The sequence below is a fragment of the Aphis gossypii genome, chromosome 3 (genome assembly GCF_020184175.1).
Source record: "Aphis gossypii isolate Hap1 chromosome 3, ASM2018417v2, whole genome shotgun sequence".
NCBI classification, from domain to species: Eukaryota; Metazoa; Arthropoda; class Insecta; order Hemiptera; family Aphididae; genus Aphis; species Aphis gossypii.
Genome location: NC_065532.1, coordinates 55,536,572 through 55,555,676, shown reverse-complemented (window position 1 = coordinate 55,555,676; position 19,105 = coordinate 55,536,572). Strand labels below are relative to the sequence as shown.

The following is a 19,105-nucleotide window of genomic DNA, read 5'->3' as shown; positions in this document are numbered from 1 at the left end:
ATGAACTCAATGGACACAGAGCTCATAATAATTGAGGTACAAAGTCGTCCCAATCTATGGAATCATGCTGATGAAACTTATAAAGATCGGGATTTAAAAATAAAAGCGTGAAGGAAGGTGTAACAAAAAAAATAGTGTCCACATATGATACCATGTCTAAATCAGATCAGAAAAGAGCAGGTAAGTAGAACAAAAATTATTCAAGTATTTGTTCCATACTAAGTAAAACATAATTAAATATTTAATCATTTATTATACAACTAATTATTTAAACTGAGTAAAAGACAATATCAATATAATATTATATACATGTAATATCACGCATTATACATTTTATATCAAGATAAGTTCATAAAAACAAAAGATCAAATAAAATTATAAAAAACAAAAATAAAGAAAAGTAAGTAATTAAATGTGATAATGTGTAATTTTATAATATATTTTATTATTGAACACCTACTTAGAACCTCAATATGTTAACTTTTTTATATTATTAACGATTTAAGAACATATCAAATATATTTTTATTCAAATTCGTTATAATAATCAGATCTTATTATAAATACATTTATCTTGCCATTCTATTTTTCCAGCATCACTTATAAAATAATTGGCAAACTTGTCTCTTATTGTATTACCACATCTAGTCACATTATTATTTTCTACATTAACTCATCATATTTTCTAACCTTCAATGCTAAGAGTGTTTTCAAAATTAAATCCATCTCTAACTCGTATAAAATTATACAGGATACAGCATGCTTTTACGATGCATACAGCCCAACTCAACATTCACATCATTGGTTTGTGAAAAATACGAAATTTATTAGATAATATTCCCAAAACTACATTCAATATTTCTCCTTGCACGCGATAAACGATAGATAGTTAAAAATTTTTTTTTTATAGTTTAAATTCTTTCGCGCATAAGGTCGTAAAATGTTTTTTGATAACCCGAAAGCTTCATCCGCAACTATTACAAATGGAAACTTTCATCATTATCGTTTCCAGTAAAAGGCATAGGGTTGGGAATATTTAAAGCATTAGTTTCAAGTTTGGTAAAATGTACTGTTTTTAAATACGCTTGAATCACAAAATTTTCCTTGCGCTCAACATCCACAAAAGTGAAACAATAATTTGCATCACATATGGCCATTAAAACAATTGAAAAATAATGTTTTTATAGTTAATAAACAACGAGCCACTTTTTGTTGGTTTTATAATCCTTACGTGTTTTCCGTCAAGGGCACCAATACAATTTGGAAAATTTGCTAATTTTTGATAACCATTTGCAATTTCTTTCCATTTATCTTCAGTAGGTTCATTCAACCATGCATTCAGTTTTAAGCTCCCAAATATTCTTACATACATCTTCAATGATACCACTTATTGTTGAGATACCCATACGATATGTGTAATGGAGATCAGTCATCGTATTTCCTGTTGCTAAATACCTAATCAATAAGTATTAAATAATTAACAAAAGGACGCATGTGGATTTAGAGTAAGTAATTTAAACAAAATACAATTAATAAAAATATAAGTAGTGATTTGATAAAGAATTACTCAAATCATATATAGTTCATAAAAAGTAAACATATATTAATAGTAATATATTCGCTTTTTTGCGTATAAAACGAATGAATATTTTTTTTCTTATACATTTTAATAAATCATAGAGGTTTTGAAATTAGTAAAATTATTTTTAGGATTATTTTATGATTTATGGTTTTATAAAGAATTTTTTAACTTTTAAATTTAGAAACTTATCATCAATTTTTAAACTAGGTACTAATTAGTAGTAATATTATATTAATTTTATCTAAATAATATTTTTAGAAGTAAATTCATCATTTAATTGTATTTTAATTGGTGAATTGCATGATCTATATCAACTCTTTTTTAAAAAAACAGTTGAAAAAGTCCAACAACGTTGGAAGAGTGCGAGAGACGCCAAAATGAGATCTATTGCCGCAAGAAAAAAAGTAAGATCAGGATCAGAAAGAAAAAAAATCAAAACTTATATGTTATGACCAGCAGCTACAGTTTTTGGAATCATTAACTGTACCCAAATGTATGTAAAATATCTTGTTATAATTTGTAATACACCATGTTTAAAATTTCCAATCCTTAGTTATAAAAATATTTATATACCTATTTTAACTAGGTACAAAATAATTGCTAATTTTCGTGATTTTGATGAGTTTTGTCAAAATACTAACATTTTAGACGATCATAAAAAAAATACTGTGCATTTGCTTAACTTTTTTTAAATTTCACGAATAATAATAAAAACTCACGATGAACGTTTCAAAAATACTTAAAATATATTTTAAATACATATAATTATTTTTTTATAAACACTTAACGTTCAAATGTTGATAAAATTCGTTAAAATTACGAAAATTAGTTAATTACTTTGTTGTTAATAATATATTTATAAAATGTTCAGTTTTTATAGCTGTGACTTTATATTACGTAAAATCGAATTATTTGTTTATTAAATATGTAATATACAAAATACAATTTTCAGGACGGAATCTAACTTTAGTCCAAATTTAAATCAAATTCTTGACAATTCGGACGTCGAAGATAACAATGAATTCAACGGCGAAGACGATCCTTTAGAAATTAATATAACTTCCGATGGAGATCCTTGGGCAAGGAAAAGAAAGAGTACTTCGACGCCAAAAAAAAAAAAAAATAATTTTGAAGAAGATTATTTTCTGGCAGCTATTCGACAGTCTTCAATGGAAGACGAGGATAGGTCTTTTTTTGAGTCTCTATTGCTAACAGTTCGCCAATTTAATACAGACCAAAAACTACTGTTTCGCTCACGTATTTTAGCGTTAACAATAGAAATAAAAAATAATGGTTCTAGTAAAACTCAAAATAATTATCCTTCAATATATCATAATAACTCTATAAATCCCAATGATCCGTTTTACTTTACACATCAGCAGCAATATTCTAATTTTTTACCAATACACTCACAAATACAATCTTCCACGTCTATGCCCGATACCTCCTCCAACTTTAATTACCAATCAAACCATTTACTACCTATATATTTTATAATTTGATTAATATTATGTCTATACAATTTAAATATTAATTGTTTATTTTTGAGTTTATTTTGGTTTTAGTTTAATTTCGATTTTATAGTCATAGGAAATGATAGTTTTTATTTTATTTTAATTATTATAAAAAGGATGTTTTGATTTGGTTAATAAAAAAAATTTGTTTTGATAATATAACACATAGCGTTTTATACAAGTTATAATAAATATAAACATTTTTTTCATGTATTATAATAAGTAATTTAAACCTACACGTAATTATTTGTATTGAGTAAGGTATATGTTAATTAAAAATTATACTTGACATTATTTTTATCAAAACTAAAATAGAGGTAATTCAAATTTAAAATAAGCTTACCTTAACGTTACACACAATCGTTCTGCAGGAGTTATTGGTTCTCTGATACAATATGAACGTTTTAAATTTTGTTCCAGTTTGTATAATAGTTCGTCAAAACTTCTGATAGACATCCGGAAATAATTAAAAAATTTGTCTTCGTGCTCTCGGAGGTCAAAAAACATTGTAGCAATGCTCCTTTTAAAGACCTTTGGGCTATCAAAGGATGAACCCAAAGTCTTTTTATACGATTTTTTTTAGCTATTTGTTTTTTTTTTTTTAATAATAATACCCCGTAAAAAGCACAAGCCTCTTTTCTCCTTTAATATTCATAATTAAATTTTAAGTTATAAGTATTATAAAGTGATGTGTTGTCTATACTGAAGTAAAACCTCAAATGACAATATTTCCACCTAGTAACTTTGATACGCGTATCGCGTTTGGTAGCGTACATGTGAATACAAAAGAGTGTCGCGTTTTGATACGCGTCGTTCTCGCGTTTTCATCAGCGCGCGTATGATACGCGTCCATGTGAAACGGGCCTTAGCATAATTATAAGGATGTTTGTTATGCCCCTAGTGTTATGGTTATTGTTGGCTACAGCATATAGTAATCTATATATTATATTTAATATAAGTGTCAGAGCACGTTGCAAGGCAAATTCGCAGGTAAGTATATTTTATCACACAAGTTTTGGTTTTTTATTTTAAATTATTTAATTCACCTTATATTTATTTGATCAGGTGGTTTTAATTGACACATTTAAAAAGTTGCTAGAAAATGTAAGTATCATACATTTGCCTGTTGGTTGGAATTGTTTTTTAGACTTATTATTTCTTAAAACATGAATGTATTCAAGAAGTAAAAGCTGTAATTTAAAGACAAATTGTTTTAACTTCAGAATCTCTTATACATTTTTATGCTTATAACAAATTAATTGATAAAGAACAACTTTTGTTCAATTTACTATATCCATTTAATTTATCAAACTTAGAAAGAGTTATGATTATGTTTTCTCAAAAGTTACTCTTTGTGGGTAGACCAAATGCACTAAATTATCCAGGTTAATAATAATACAAATATTTCTTAAGTTAATAAAAATAAGTATATATTGTGTGTGTAATTAAATATAATATAAATAATTGTATTGAAAGGTATCACAGATAGAAATTCTAGATTAGAAACTTACAATGTTTGGCATCTTTTAAATTGCCCCCGTATAATTTCTACGAAACGAAAAAGGAGTGTACAATGTCAAAAACTACTAGCAAAATTCGGGTAAATAATAGTAAATTAAAAAACTGTGCTAGAAAATGTACCAATAAATGAATTGGATGTTTGCTTACACTAAATAGAAGACATTTTTATAATGGTATTTTAAAAAGCAAAAGAAAAATAATTAAAACAAATATGTATGTAATATGTATATTGTATATCATTATGTAGCATAGGTTTATTACAACTTTTTCAAAATGCAAATTGATTATAATTTGAATCAAGATATTTGTCAAAAATTGTAGATCTTAATAACAAGCTTGGAACTTTACAAAATAAAATTAAATACATAACAGATGATTTTTTTGAGACCATAGTTAATGACAATAATTTAAATGAATCACAAAAAAATATAGTCAAAAAAATTTTTAAAACAAGTAAATTGAATAATTCCAAAAATAAAAGATATTCTAAAGACTGGATTTTGTTATGTATTCTTTTAAATATTAGGTTTGAAAATATATTTAATATTTTTTTTATTTAACATTTCATTATTTTTTCGTACTTGCTTTTAGATCACCTGCTGTTTATACATTCTTGAGAAAGCAAAACATTTTACCTCTCCCGTGTCCTCGAACAGTTCGACAATATTTATCACATATTAAGTCACCCTGTGGTTTTGATAAACAATTCTTTCAGCTTTTTAAAAAAAAAATTTCAATGCTATCTGAAAAACAAAAGCACGGAGTAGGTACTTGGAATTTATGAAATCATGCTTCGTGAAAGTTTAGGAGTAAATTCAAATACACTGACTTATACCGGTTTGGAAAATCTTAGCAATGAATTATCATCTGACTAGGCAGGTGAAAGCTAATCATGGATTAGTATTTGTATTTAAAAGTTTAGGAGTACATTTTTGTCAGCCAATAGGAGTTTTTGCTGCAAAAGGTTTAGTTAAAGGTATTTATATACTTAATAGTTGTGAAATTATGCAGGATTATCAGATCCAAATGTATTTTATGTATCATGTGCATCAGTGGCGGCTCGAACTTTTTCGACAGTGAGACAAAAAATGTTAGTTGCATCACACACCTCCCACCTAATGTACCTAATAATATATAAATTATTTGCACAGAGCCGTGGGAGGCTACGACCTCCACACACCCTATTATATTTCTATATCAAATTTAGCTTTTTAAAAATGCATCTTACGGGTACTACAATAAAAATAATTTGTATTAATTATATAAATACTGTTTTATTAATAAATCATTGAATGTACAATTAGGCGGCGAGCATCCTACCAATTAAAAATATTATCCAAACATTAATTCTTTTTTCAATACACTTGATGACAATCCAAATTTATTTATAACTTCATTGATATCAATGGGTATGTCTCTTTCACAAGATATAAACATTAAACTCTCCAACCTTTGTTGGGACATTGTCGACCTTAGTCTAGTTTTGATCAATTTAACCTAAATGCAACAAAGTTAGAATTCAAGCATAATTAGTTAACAGAAAAAAATGTAATGCAATTATTATACCTTTGAAAAGCTTCTTTCCGCTGAGGCTGATGAGGCTGGAATTGTACATAATGCTTTATAAGCACAATACAAATTTGGAAAGGCACACATAATGTCAAAACTTGAGAGAATGTTTATTATAGTTTCTAGTGTTATGTTCTGTTTTGGTTCGCTCATAATATTTTGATGTTCATCTTCAGAGTTAATATCAGATGATTCTTTGGATTGATTATCTGGGAATTTCATTCCAATAATCAATTCTTTTAAGCTTTTACTAAATAATGAATACTCAGTTTTAAGTTGATATGGATTAATATCAGTAATCCATGTAGCCAAATCTAAAAAGCATTTATCTGGAAGATCCATTTCAGATTTATGTTTGGCTTCAATTAACCGCTCTGTTGGTAGTAATGCAAGATCTTTCATTCTGTCTCTAGCACTACTAAATCTATTATCTATAGATAAAATTATTTGGTCTAAACATTTGTAATATGTGTTCACTCTAAACCTATAATAAAAGTTACATATTCAAGAATAAAATGATAGAATTATTTTAATGCTAAATAATTTACCAACCTGTCTGATGCTGAAGAACTGATTTCATCCTGTACATTTTCTCCAGGCATTCTTTTGGTTCCTCGTTCGGACTTTTTTAAAATCATTTTCACAGAGATTCTGTTCATTAGCAAATTGTTTGGTATTTTGTACAAGTTCTTGAAAATATTTGCCAGAACGCAATTCTAATAATCTTTTTTTAGTTTCATCTACCAATTTAATGGCTTGAATAAAATCAATGATTTTTGTTTGCAGATAACATGAAGTTGGTGTAGTTATTGTGAATATACTTTTCATTAGCTTAAGAACCAATACAAAATGAAACGAAGAAATTATTAATAAAAATGATTTTGCATTTGAAGCAGTTACTCTGTCTGGATTCTGATAGCAATTCTAAAGTATTTTTTAAAGCATCATACTTATCATGTATTACTGTTATAACACGATCATGGGACGTCCACCGTGTATCTGAGAAATTTTTGATTTTTCGAATTCTATCATTAGCTTTAGATCCAATGTTCAATTTTTTTTGGCATTCATAAAATGTTGCAGTTCTTTTCCTGGCTCGCATAAATGTTACAATTCCATGCAAGTCCCCAAAAAATATTTTTGTATCAGTTGTAGAATCTAATGTATCGACAATAACTAGGTTAAGCAAGTGTGCGAAACACCACACATAAATTGATTTGGGATTTTCATTCTGAATATATGTGCGTAATCCTGAGTACTCCCCTTGCATAGCTGCAGCACCATCGTATGATTGAGCGCATAATTTTGTTTTCCAATCAATCTGATACATTTCTGTAATAGTACAAAAAGTATTATACAGCCCTTTTCCTGTAGCATCTGACGCTGTAATCAAACTTAATAAACGTTCTTCGATGTTTCCTTCATGAACATATCGAACAATAAAAGAAAATTGTTCCAGTCTTGCCACATCGGTCGTTGTGTCAATGATAACAGAGAATAATCCAGCTGCATTGAGTTGTTTTACAATTACAGATCTAATAATTTCTGCAATAATTAATAATAATTTTTTTTGACTTTCATGAGACATGAAGGTAAGTCTATTATGGTTGCTTGAATTTATTTTTTCTAAATGGTACTGAAGTGTTGAGTTATGATGACTCATCAGCTTAATTAATTCCAAAAAAATACCACGATTTTTACTTGAAAAATTTTCATTGTGGCCCCGTAAAGCAATGTTTTTCCTAGCAGCGAAAATGATTACTTCAATATAACTCTCAACACTTCTCTATTTTCCGCGATATGTTGATTCTTAGAAAGACGCAGGTTCAAGTCAACTCTATTATTTTTTGAGAAAAGTCCACGGCTTATTTCAGACTGTAAGTGCTTAATAGTTTGTTCGCGAGTCTCTAAGTTACGTTTTAAATTTTGCCAGCTTTTTGTTCCTTTTTATGCTAAAATAGCCTTTTTAGCCTTAAGTAATCCAAATAATTTACAAGATACACAATATAACTTATTTTGGGAAGGTGAATATGATAACCAAGTTCGTCGCACTTGAATATTTTGTATAATTTTGTGATAGTAAGATTCGTGAAAACTTCTTGATACACCATTTGGATCCTTGCTTTTTGGAAAAATATTTGATGGTAGTTCTAATGGAGAAGGCTGACATGGTCCATATTGTATGAAATATGTCAACAGTTCACTTGACATTTCTTCAGGAAAATTTGCAGGATCGTTTGGATACAATTGAAAATCTAAAACGTGATTAAATTTTAAAATTATATTATAATTTAAATTATTGGTTATTATTACAATAAAAATGAATTATTAAAAGTACCTACTGCTAATACAAAATTACAAAATATTAAGAATATTCACCATGCATTCCAATTGAGATATCAACCGAGCGGGTAACTTTTGATGTTGATGGATTATCAAAAGCTGAAAAATAAAAATGATTGGTATTTTGACAAAAAAAAAAATAGAAACATGAATATTTATCATTTACCAATTTTTTCAATGTTCACCTGATGTTCTTGAACATTATCGGTGTTTTCTATTATTGATGTTGATGGATTATTAAAAACTAAAAAATTTTACAAAAATTCAAGCACATTCACACAGTATTGTTAAGATTAACCTTTTACAAAGCCGTTTGCGATATAGGAACTGGACCAATAAATGATTTACCACAGTTGGTAATTTAATGGATTTAAACATCAAAAGTAAACATTTTAAATTTTAAACTAATCAAGTAATATAGTTTTAGAAGCACTTCTTAATGGTGTATTTAATGATAAATGTTTAATATTTGTTACAATCAAAACTTGATATGTACCTACCTAGGTACGGAAAAAATACAATGAAACAAAAATGTAACTAATTACTAGTGGCCACAATGATATTTATAAAAAAGTTCAGTTTATAATAAGGCATTTGTTAAATATAAATACTTTTATACACCTATAAACATGTAATTTAATAAATAATCTAAAAACAATTAAATCAATAGTAAGTAACATTTTATGTAGGTTCTAAAAATATAATGTAATTGTTAATTTAAAATTACATAACAATAAGTTACAATTAATGGTGACAGTTTTGACTTTTGTAATTTGTTTTAAAGTCCAATTTAAAATTTAAAACCTTAAAAATACACCCGGGGATAAATCCCCGACTCCCTCCCCTCCCCACCACTAGATCCGGTCATGCATGTATTACAACTCAGTGGCATAGTAAACAATTTTAATAAATAAAGCAAAAAATATTTATTCAACATTTCAATCACCTATAAAACAACTTAAATACCATAATCGAAAATAATAAAACTAATTTATTAATAAATAACTGTTAGTGGAGAAATTTGTGTATTTTTAGCTGATTAAACTAAGTTTGTATAAATAGCCAAAATGTATAAATTTAATAAATTTCATTACTATATAATATTATAATATTGCAATATTGGAAAATTATATGTTTTCAATTTCAAATGGTTAATGGAGGCTAAATGTAGTTGGCTATTTATAATTTATTTATTTTTAATTTGAAGTTTCTATCAAATATTACATTTAACCAAAGATAGGCAGTAACTAGTAAAAAAGTTAAAAGTTACTTGTTTTGATAACTATTAACTTGCTAGTAACTGGTAACTAGTTAATATAACTAATGTACTAATTTTTAATAACAAATGCAACTGTTCATGTTATGATCATAATGTACTAGTTATTACTAAATATTAGCAAATAGCAATAGATTAATTTTGTACAGGGTTTTTATAAATAATTAATTTAAATAACCAACGATAATTACTAATTACAGTTTAAAAGTGTAAATATTTTTAACAGATTAAATGTAGTTTGCATCACAAAGTTACTTACTTGATTGTTCAAATTTTGGAAATTTTCCATCACGTTCTGTAGGTTTAAAAAAGTTTGAAATGGAACTTGAAGCACTTCTTTTAACAGACTTTATTTTTTTTTTACAAGATTCCTTGTGTCGAATCCAGTTGGTATTGTTCATTAAATCACGATTTTTTCCACAACTGGGACACAGTGAATTCATCTTTCAATAAGTAGTGAATTAACATTAACGGATGTGTTAATAAAATAACGTAGGTAATACGTAAATAAAATAATAATTATAAAAATGAATCCAAGTTTCTGCTTGAGAGTTGAGACTGCAATAATAACATTAATAACAGCAAAATACTGTATTACTGATAGAATGTGAACACAAGTCACCAACACACAGTCGCTATTCATAATTATTAATACTAATAAGTAATTGGACGTTTCGGGTAAACTGCGGAAAATACGTCAGATAAGCATTTGTTTTATTTATAAACTATGTTTATGTCTATATTCTATAGTCTATACTCTGTATAAATATGACTATTTATATATTTATTTATTTGATACGATGTGTCACTCAATATTTTTCAGAACTGACTATTCACTATACCCAGACACTCAGTACCCACCACCCCTTTTAGCTGTGAGACAATTGTCTCACAAAAACCCTCTCGCGCCGCCACTGATGTGCATTGTGTGGAGAAAAAATCTTACAATTTAATTGCTATCCTTATTAATTACAGTCCACAACTACAGTAAAACACCTATATTTGTTATGTGATATTATTTATTTGAAATAATTTACTAAGTTATTGATATTTGTTTAGTTTTTCGATTAATAATAATATATTTAGCTAAATGTCTAAATGTGATATTATATTTATTTATGTATAATGTGATATTTTGTAAGTAGTAATAGTTATATGTTCAAATAATAAAATTATATCGGTACTAAAATAAATAAAAAGATAAATGCTTGTGTTATTTTGTGTTATGTTTATGGTTTTGACAAGGTAATATTGAATAGCTTATGTAGTCAAATACGAAGTATGTTTTTAAGTATGATTTTAATCTTTAACTTAAATACCTTATTCAATTAATGTAACAATAAATAATTAATAATGTCTTGAATGACTTTGTATTTAATGTGATATTTGCATGTTTAAATAAGTTTCATTTGATGGTAAATAATAATGGAAAAGTAGTGTTAACATCATTCTTTAACCTGGTTTTAAAGGTGTAGTACTAGCTCAATTAGCAGTGCCACCACTACAATTTTGAAGCTCAGGTGCAAGCTAATTTTAGAGGCCTCTGTAGTAACCAGTGATGGCTGCTGCACGCTTCTTTTACGACGAAGGCACGTTCCGTCGTAGGTTGGAAAGAAGAGGTATAAAATGTAAGCAATAAATTAATAAGACAAATTGAAATCTTTTATTGACTGTTAAACACTAAATAAAGTCTTTCGATAGCTTAAGCACGTATGTACTTAACTACCGGAGAGCAAGTAATTAAAAACTGTGACTAAGTCTAACTGACTCTTAACTAACTCTAACTCTTACTCTAACTAGCTCTATGATGAGGACTTCTATTTATATGGGATATGCCGTGATGAGGAGAGGATAATTGACGTCCAAGGAATAGCGTGATGTGCCTAAGCCAATCAGGAGGCAGCATCAGTGGTCCGACTCGGTGGCATGATATAGTTCTAGACCACTGGACTTTGAACTTACGTGTTTATGTAAAAAACGTCGGTTTACTACATCCCTTATTGTCAGTGGAGTTACCGGCAATGTTAGGAAAATTATACATGTCCTGAAAATATCTTTGTAAATAAAGGCCACATCATTCTCCAATAGACATTGCCAAAGATTTTTTATGCTGTGGATTGTTTTAAGAGAATCTTTATATACATTTTTAATACATAACATTTGCCTAGTTATATCTGTAGTGATCTCATTTTTATAAGATAGTTGAAAGACATAAGTTGCTTTTATAATATCATGTTCACTTTAAAAGACTTTAAAATATTTTGAGGTACCAGAAAATTAAATTTTGTTGGTGACTTCGTATAAACCTATAAACCTTTCTTTAAGTTGGACGATCGTTATATCGACGAGTGGTAAAAATACTGTAATACGAAGATTTTCTTAATTTACATCAAGCCTCCTATCTCCATCTACGTCCCCAAAAAACCTTTTAGAATAAACACGACGATAAATAGTTGGTTGGATTGGTATGCCCCATTTATTGCATTGGTCAGTTGCAGATGAAATCAATTCTGCATACTGGTTTCTTAAATTTGACATTGAAACAGTAGTCCGCTTTAAAAATTTACATGCATCCTGGAGATGAGTATCTGCGCCTTGCAATTTTTTAGATACTAGTTGGAAATTCCTTAACACATTTTCCCATATTGTTAACAACAAAATAAATTGAAGTGATTCAATTTTTTTTTAGCCCAGCTGCCATTAATTTTTCATCAGATTTATTACTAGTTAGTGACATATTTGTTAATGATTTTAATACAGCTATAAATCTAATTTTTAGTGCATATATAGCTTTGTGTTTAGATTCCCATCTTGTAGTACAAACTTTTTTTAAAACTATTTTAGCAGTCACTTCCTAGAGCTAATGAAGCCCATGTAGGAGCTGACTTACTAAAGAATAAGAATACATCTTGCACGATTTCTCTTCGATCTAACTGGGACATTTTAGGCGTCGTTTTGGATAAATCACACAATACTAAATTTAAATTATGTGCTGTACAGTGAACATAAGAACCAGTTGGTATAATATCACAAATTCGTTTTTGGAAAACATAATAAATTCAGCTCATGACGGCAATGCTGTCATAGCCTTGCCCTCTATATTTATTGAAATCCAAATTGAACATATTTAAGACATATTTTATTAAATTAAAATGGCTTTCTGCTCTATGGTTATCTAACGTAAAGAATCCTAAAAACGACTCTTTTATTTGAAATGTTCTATCAATATGGTTCACAACTACATAGCGTAATATAAAACTAACTTGATCTGCTTTGGTTACATCTTGAGTTGAGTCCATAATAATGGCAAACATTGTGCAGACCTGATTTCATGGCATATAATTGTTCTCATATTTGTAGCTAATAAATCTATCAACTCATTTTGAATCTTCCAGCTTAAGTATTGGGTTCGAGATTCTTCTTTATACAATAATTTATTTAATACTGGATCAAAATCAGCTAATAATCTTACAGTTCGTAAAAAATTACCTTCATCTCCTGAATTTTCTGTTTTTCCTTCATTCCCACGAAGTGCAGTGTTTCCAGAAGTTAAAAAATAAAATAATCTTTATTAAACGTAAAAGAATATCTCTCCAATATCGTTCTTCATCGGAAATGTGTTCTATACTCCATTCCACGAGAGAGTGCGACCGCCACGCGCATCGAAACGAATTAGCTCTGACTGCCCGAGGCCAAATTTCTCCCACCATGTGGAGTCAAGCTTTGTGCATACAGCGGCTAAAGTAACACACCATAAACATGACAGCGAATAATTCGAAAAAAGTATTATTGGGATGATTTTTTTTTTAATTATTCAAATAAAAATTATTGAAATGATTTTTTTTAAATTGTTCAAATAAAAATAATTATAATAATTATTTATTCGAATAATACTGTTCGATATATTTGAATAATTTTCAAACATAAATACTAATACAAAATACAAATATACTCAAATTCTTTATTCTTCAGTTTCTTCTTTAGATAGTTCTTTTTTTATTTTTAGTGTTTTTCTATTTATTTAAAATAAAAGAAGATTTACAATCGTCAATTTATAATACAATGTTAACTATTGTTTTTTAATACGTAAATGTTTTAATTACCAAAATACCAACCATATACTAGCTAAGATAAAATTACTGAAAATTAATCGAATAATATTTGAATGAAATATTATATATATATACATCCAAGTAAAATTTTATTTGGATGATGTTCAACTCTAATATCAGTATAAAATTTATTATTATGAAACAATTTACAAGTATAATTTATCTTGAATATTACTTTTTTATTATTAAAACTAACAAAAAAAAAAAAAAATATTCGTCACATACAATTTAAAGTAAAATAAAATAGGTATATAAATAAATAATTTAAATATCTTCGTCGTCGGAATCTGAAGTAGTTTGGCCTGTAATTGTTAATACATGCTTTCCTGTTTCAGGTTCCACGTCAAAAACTTCATCAGACAGAAAATCGATTTTCCAAAATCTGTCCTCTTCTTTTATAACATGGCCAACAAAATTTGTCCACATTTGACTAGTTACGTTGTCCACGGCTTTTTTTAATAAATCATGCACATCGTTCAATTTAAATGTGGTATTTTTCATACGTACATAGTTTTTTATCCAAGACCGCGCTAGTTCTTTAAGATTTAGTTCACAGTGGTAAGGAGGCAACCGTAAGACTATAGTCTATTCAGTTTAAGTTGACCCACTTTCACGCATGCATACTGAGCCGCCGAAACAGTCAAACCCCTCTGGTCGGTGAATGGTGTTCTGTGATTGGCCGTTACCGTCGCCGATCATCGTTTACTATCGAAGTCGATGGCTTCCGCCGAGCATACGACAGCTGTCGTCGTGTATACAGAGTGTTAAAAAAATATCATGCTTTTATCTTTTATACATTTATTTTTCATAATATCTATAGTATCATTCTTTAATATACACATTTTTTACAATTTTAAAACATCGTCACATTTACATACATTTTACAGTTAATATTTGTTTACAAATTATATGATTTTAGTCAGACTTGGACTCAGAATCTGACGATAATGTATCCTCGGTAATTGTCATTCTCAAATTTGATATCTCCGCTGCCTACACTTCATCTACAATATTATCTATTTCCCAAAATTTTTTTTCCTCTTTTTTCGTATGCTCTATAAAGTTTTTCCACATTACTTGATCTACTCGTTCTATACCCTCTATCAATAAATTTTTTACGTCTGGTAATTTAAAAGTAGTGTTATTCATTTTTACGTGATTCTTGACGGATGACCATGCGAGTTCAATGGGATTGAGCTCGCAATGATAAGGAGGAAGCCTTAAAATTGTTTTATTAGTAGCTTTGGCGAGTTCGTCTATCACATACTTATTATGAAGTGGCTTAATTCTCTTAACAATGTCCAATAATTCTGGGATAACCATGGTATTGTCAACGACCTCGCCTTTATCTTCTAACCATTTTATTATATCGGCCTTCCTTGAGGACGATGTTGGCGATTTTTCTTTCTTTACCGAGTGATACGGCGCATTGTCCATCACTATAACGCAGTTGTCTCGCAGTTGAGGTAAAATGTTTTCCATTCATAAAATGTCTGGCCGTTCATTTCCATTTCATCATGATAATCACGTGAGTTTTTTTTTTTTTTGGATTCAAAACATAACAACCCACCGGGAACAAATCCATCTTCGGAACCGATGTGTAGAACAATAAGGCGTTTACCTTTGCCACTTGGATTCGGAGCACCGGTTGTGAGCCCCTTATGGAATGCATCACGTTGGGATTGTATTGCTGAATCGACCCATACCTTATTTGGGCATTCACCAGCATTAACCCATGTCTCGCCTAAATAATAAATGTGACGACCCTGTTCTCGGTATTCTCTTAATGTCCTTAAATATCGTCTACGCCATACAACAATTTCGTTTTTTCGGTTAGAGCACTATTACGACTGCGCTTACAATAATGGAAATCCAGATCTCTTATGAGTTTGTATAAATTGGTTCGCGATATAGCTGGTAAACTGTTATCATCAGACACTACTTTATGAATTTTATCAATGGTCGGAATTTCATGTCGAAACCAAATACTATGGACATGTCTACGGACTGCGTTTTTCGAAAAGTCATAGTATAAATGGAAAACATTTTCTCTTACCCTTTTGCGTTTCGGAGATGTCACTGTATTTGTCTCCTTGTATTCATTGATTGTTCTATGCACCGTTAACTCACCAATTCCCATATATTTTGAAATAATCTGTCTCATACTTCTCATGGACATGTTAGGATCTTCTCCAAATTTGCCTTATACATATTTATAATTCTTAAACGTTCAGAAGAACTTATTATCTAAAATAAAAATATTTTTATTTTTTAAATTTGTAGGTACGTTAACAATAGTTTAGGAAATAAATTGGAAAAACGTGTTGTATAAATTATACAAAAGATATAAAATAAAAAAAATAATAAAAAATAGGACTTAACATGTAATACCTAAATATATGTTGCATAATACTCACTTTTTCTCGTTTATTGTTTTTTATTGGTGACGGACCAGCAGTTTCTGTGTTGTCACTATTATCCATTGTTATAAATAAGTTGTAGAATAAAACAAAAATTAACAAAAAAATAGGTTAAAATGTTTAAACGAATCAGCGGAGTACATAGGTGTAAGAATACGTATACACGCGGAATAAACGCAAAAACATTGTGTTAATATAACACACGATGTATTGTGTCATATTCAACAGGTGGTAATGCGACATCCGACACTAGCGCTGCGAGGCATGCGTGAGCATAACCAGTTTTCGTCTGATGGGTGGGTCAACTTAAACTGAATAGACTATACTTTGTCATGTTCATTTGCTACTTCATCTATCACATACTTCTCGTGCGACGATTTATATTTTTGGGTGATTTCTAAAAGTTGAGATTTAACCATTGTCTGAGTAATTACCTCACCTTCCTTTTCTAGCCAATTAATTTTTTTTTGTTTTGTCCAAGACAGTTGGAAAAGGATTTTTTTTTTACTAAATGGTATGAGGCATTGTCCATTACAATGACGGCGTTTTCTTTTAGTGATGATAGGATTTTTATGAACCAATCGTAAGACGTGTCTCCGTTAATCTCGTCATGATAGCCCAACGTGTTTTTCTTCGATTCAAAAGATGGAAGGCCTCCAGGAACGAAGGCGTCAGATGACTCGATGTGTAATACAATTAATCGTTTGCCCTTCCCTAATGGTTCTTTTTGTCCAGTTGTAAATCCTCGAAGGAATGCGTTCCGGGGCGAAGCGATTGTTATGTCTATCCATGTTTTTGTGTTCGTTTCGCCAGCATTGACACAGGTTTCGTCAAGGTAGTAAATTGGTCTACCACTTAGTCTAAAATGCTTTATGTTGTTCAAATATGTCTGACGCCAACACACGATATCGTTACGTTCGGTAAGTGAACTATTCCGATTTTTTTTTATATATTGAAAGTCAAGGTGTTTTAAAATTCTATGTAGAGATGTCTTCGAAAAAATTGGCAAATTGATGTCTTCATTTACGGCAGCTAATATTTTATCTGAAGTAGGTATTTTGCGATTAAACCAAAAACTGTGAACCTTTTGAATCAAAATCGTCTGTTTTGTGAATTATTGTTTCTCTAAATTTTCTTTTATTCGGCGATGAAACTGTCCCTTTAGTTTTATATTCTGCCAACGTACGTTTTTAATCCAAGACCACTCATTTTTAAAGTTCTTTGGACTATCTTCTTATACTTCAGTTTCATATTTTCTTCTACGGATTGTTGTTCAAACATTAAATTTTTGTAAAAATTGATAATGATTTCTTTTTGACGTGAACCAACAAACTAAAAAAAATTACAAACAATTATTAATACAATAAATATTTAGAATAAAACAATTTATTTTAAATATGTTTGTTTTATAGACCGTTTTGAATACTATCTAATAGATAGATTATGTATTTTATGTAAGAAACAAATAATAATATCATCGTAAAATTAAGAAGATGAGTGATTTCCGACATCACAAAAAATTAAAACAATTTTTTTTGTAAAATATTATTTAATATAAACACTTACCTTTCCAGGACGATTCCGTTTTACATGTGAAATATCAGCAGTAGTATAAATATGGGGCATCTGGCTCCATTTTTCAGCGGAGATGAATAAGTTTGAGGGGGTATTGTCTTCTTGCAGTGTAAGGAATTCCCGCTGTAAAATGGAGCCAGTCGCCCCACGTTGTTTCAATTGTTTAAATGTTTAAAGCGGAATGTCCTTCTTTCAGTATAAAAAATCTCCCTATTACTTTTACTGAAAATAAAACAGGATTAGTTATTAGTTAAACGAATCATTTTCGTTTAAATTTCTGAAATAAATAAAAACATTTTTTTTTTTTTTTTTTATTATCATTTTGTTTATTTATTTTAAATTAATTAATAGTATTTAACATCAAGTATTTTAAATAAATCAGTTTTTTTAATATTATTCACACTAGTTTTCTTACTTCTCTAGTAAAAGGTACATATTCAACAATGCGATCATGAATTAATAAACAATAAGCAATTACACCTGTAAGAGATTCCGATGCTTTAATTTCCAATTGAACATCTACTGATGATGCTGTAGCCGAATCGTTCTGTTTTTAAGTATCGATAACTACAATTGGTGCGTTCGATAGAAAAGTAGAGGGACTTAATATGGGGTTTCGTATATTTTTTTCATAGTTCGATTCTTGAAACGATGTATACATATCATATAATAAGGTGAAATTATTTTTCGTAAAATCTAAATTCAAATTATCATATGGATAAGCTATTGAGTTAAGAAATACTTTAACGTTTGTTATATTACAGTGATCAAATATACTACAATCTTTTTCTAACGAATTTTTACGTCCTTTTTGTAATCCAATTTTGATAAATCGTGGTTTTTCTAATTTTGATGCTGTCTTCAAGTTCCACACTACTTTTTTTGTGGTTCCGAGTTCAGGATATTCAAAAGTTTCCAAAGATCTGAACGGGATAAACAAACTTTTTTCTTTTTCAATAAGTTTTAATAATTTTAACCTTTCTTCATCATCAACAGTAATATGTGTAACCTTCCAAACTATTTTATTCAAAACAACTTTTCCAGAATTTGTACTTGCACTGGTTATTACTTTTAGAGCGTTTAAATCGCTATGACATCGAGTTAATATTAGTTCTAATCTAGAATTAACTAATATCTTTTTAAAGTCTTCAAATAGACCTAACCAATATTTCAACGGAATGCATACACTAAATT

General features: G+C 28.9%; 4 protein-coding genes and 1 pseudogene across 4 annotated transcripts; 1 reads left to right on the top strand and 4 right to left on the bottom strand.

Annotated features, from left to right (window-relative positions):
• On the top strand, nt 1–3,023 carry LOC126551474 (uncharacterized; annotated as a pseudogene).
• A 2,925-nt stretch (nt 3,024–5,948) lies between these two features.
• Nucleotides 5,949–6,823, bottom strand: LOC114122905 (uncharacterized). The gene is made up of 3 exons (XM_027985697.2): nt 6,738–6,823; nt 6,183–6,669; nt 5,949–6,113 (listed from the first exon to the last, which is right to left on the bottom strand). Exons 1-3 carry the CDS (start codon nt 6,821–6,823, stop codon nt 5,949–5,951), a joined length of 738 nt encoding a protein of 245 aa, XP_027841498.2.
• Nucleotides 6,824–7,017: 194 nt separating this feature from the next.
• Nucleotides 7,018–7,773, bottom strand: LOC126551129 (zinc finger MYM-type protein 1-like). Its single transcript, XM_050203900.1, has one exon. It carries the CDS (start codon nt 7,771–7,773, stop codon nt 7,018–7,020), a length of 756 nt encoding a protein of 251 aa, XP_050059857.1.
• A 359-nt stretch (nt 7,774–8,132) lies between these two features.
• Nucleotides 8,133–13,118, bottom strand: LOC126551128 (zinc finger MYM-type protein 5-like). The gene is made up of 5 exons (XM_050203899.1): nt 13,068–13,118; nt 10,064–10,247; nt 8,695–8,772; nt 8,565–8,627; nt 8,133–8,440 (listed from the first exon to the last, which is right to left on the bottom strand). Exons 1-5 carry the CDS (start codon nt 13,116–13,118, stop codon nt 8,133–8,135), a joined length of 684 nt encoding a protein of 227 aa, XP_050059856.1.
• Nucleotides 13,119–14,180: 1,062 nt separating this feature from the next.
• On the bottom strand, nt 14,181–15,353 carry LOC126551127 (uncharacterized). The gene is made up of 2 exons (XM_050203898.1): nt 15,072–15,353; nt 14,181–14,501 (listed from the first exon to the last, which is right to left on the bottom strand). Exons 1-2 carry the CDS (start codon nt 15,351–15,353, stop codon nt 14,181–14,183), a joined length of 603 nt encoding a protein of 200 aa, XP_050059855.1.
• Between the last annotated feature and the right edge of the window lie 3,752 nt (nt 15,354–19,105).

What these genes read in the sequence shown, in the direction of transcription:
- LOC114122905 (XM_027985697.2), bottom strand. Translation starts at nt 6,823, where the DNA reads ATGATTTTAAAAAAGTCCGAACGAGGAACCAAAAGAATGCCTGGAGAA. An exon ending in AGTTCTTCAGCATCAGACAG is followed by an intron (nt 6,670 to 6,737) that starts GTTGGTAAATTA and finishes CTTTTATTATAG; the next exon opens with GTTTAGAGTGAACACATATT. An exon ending in CGGAAAGAAGCTTTTCAAAG is followed by an intron (nt 6,114 to 6,182) that starts GTATAATAATTG and finishes TGTTGCATTTAG; the next exon opens with GTTAAATTGATCAAAACTAG.
- LOC126551129 (XM_050203900.1), bottom strand. Translation starts at nt 7,773, where the DNA reads ATGTCTCATGAAAGTCAAAAAAAATTATTATTAATTATTGCAGAAATT.
- LOC126551128 (XM_050203899.1), bottom strand. Translation starts at nt 13,118, where the DNA reads ATGTTTGCCATTATTATGGACTCAACTCAAGATGTAACCAAAGCAGAT. An exon ending in TCCAAAATTTGAACAATCAA is followed by an intron (nt 8,773 to 10,063) that starts GTAAGTAACTTT and finishes AAAATTTTTTAG; the next exon opens with TTTTTAATAATCCATCAACA. An exon ending in TATCTCAATTGGAATGCATG is followed by an intron (nt 8,441 to 8,564) that starts GTGAATATTCTT and finishes ATCACGTTTTAG; the next exon opens with ATTTTCAATTGTATCCAAAC.
- LOC126551127 (XM_050203898.1), bottom strand. Translation starts at nt 15,353, where the DNA reads ATGGACAATGCGCCGTATCACTCGGTAAAGAAAGAAAAATCGCCAACA. An exon ending in GGTCATCCGTCAAGAATCAC is followed by an intron (nt 14,502 to 15,071) that starts GTAAAAATGAAT and finishes TAAACTGAATAG; the next exon opens with ACTATAGTCTTACGGTTGCC.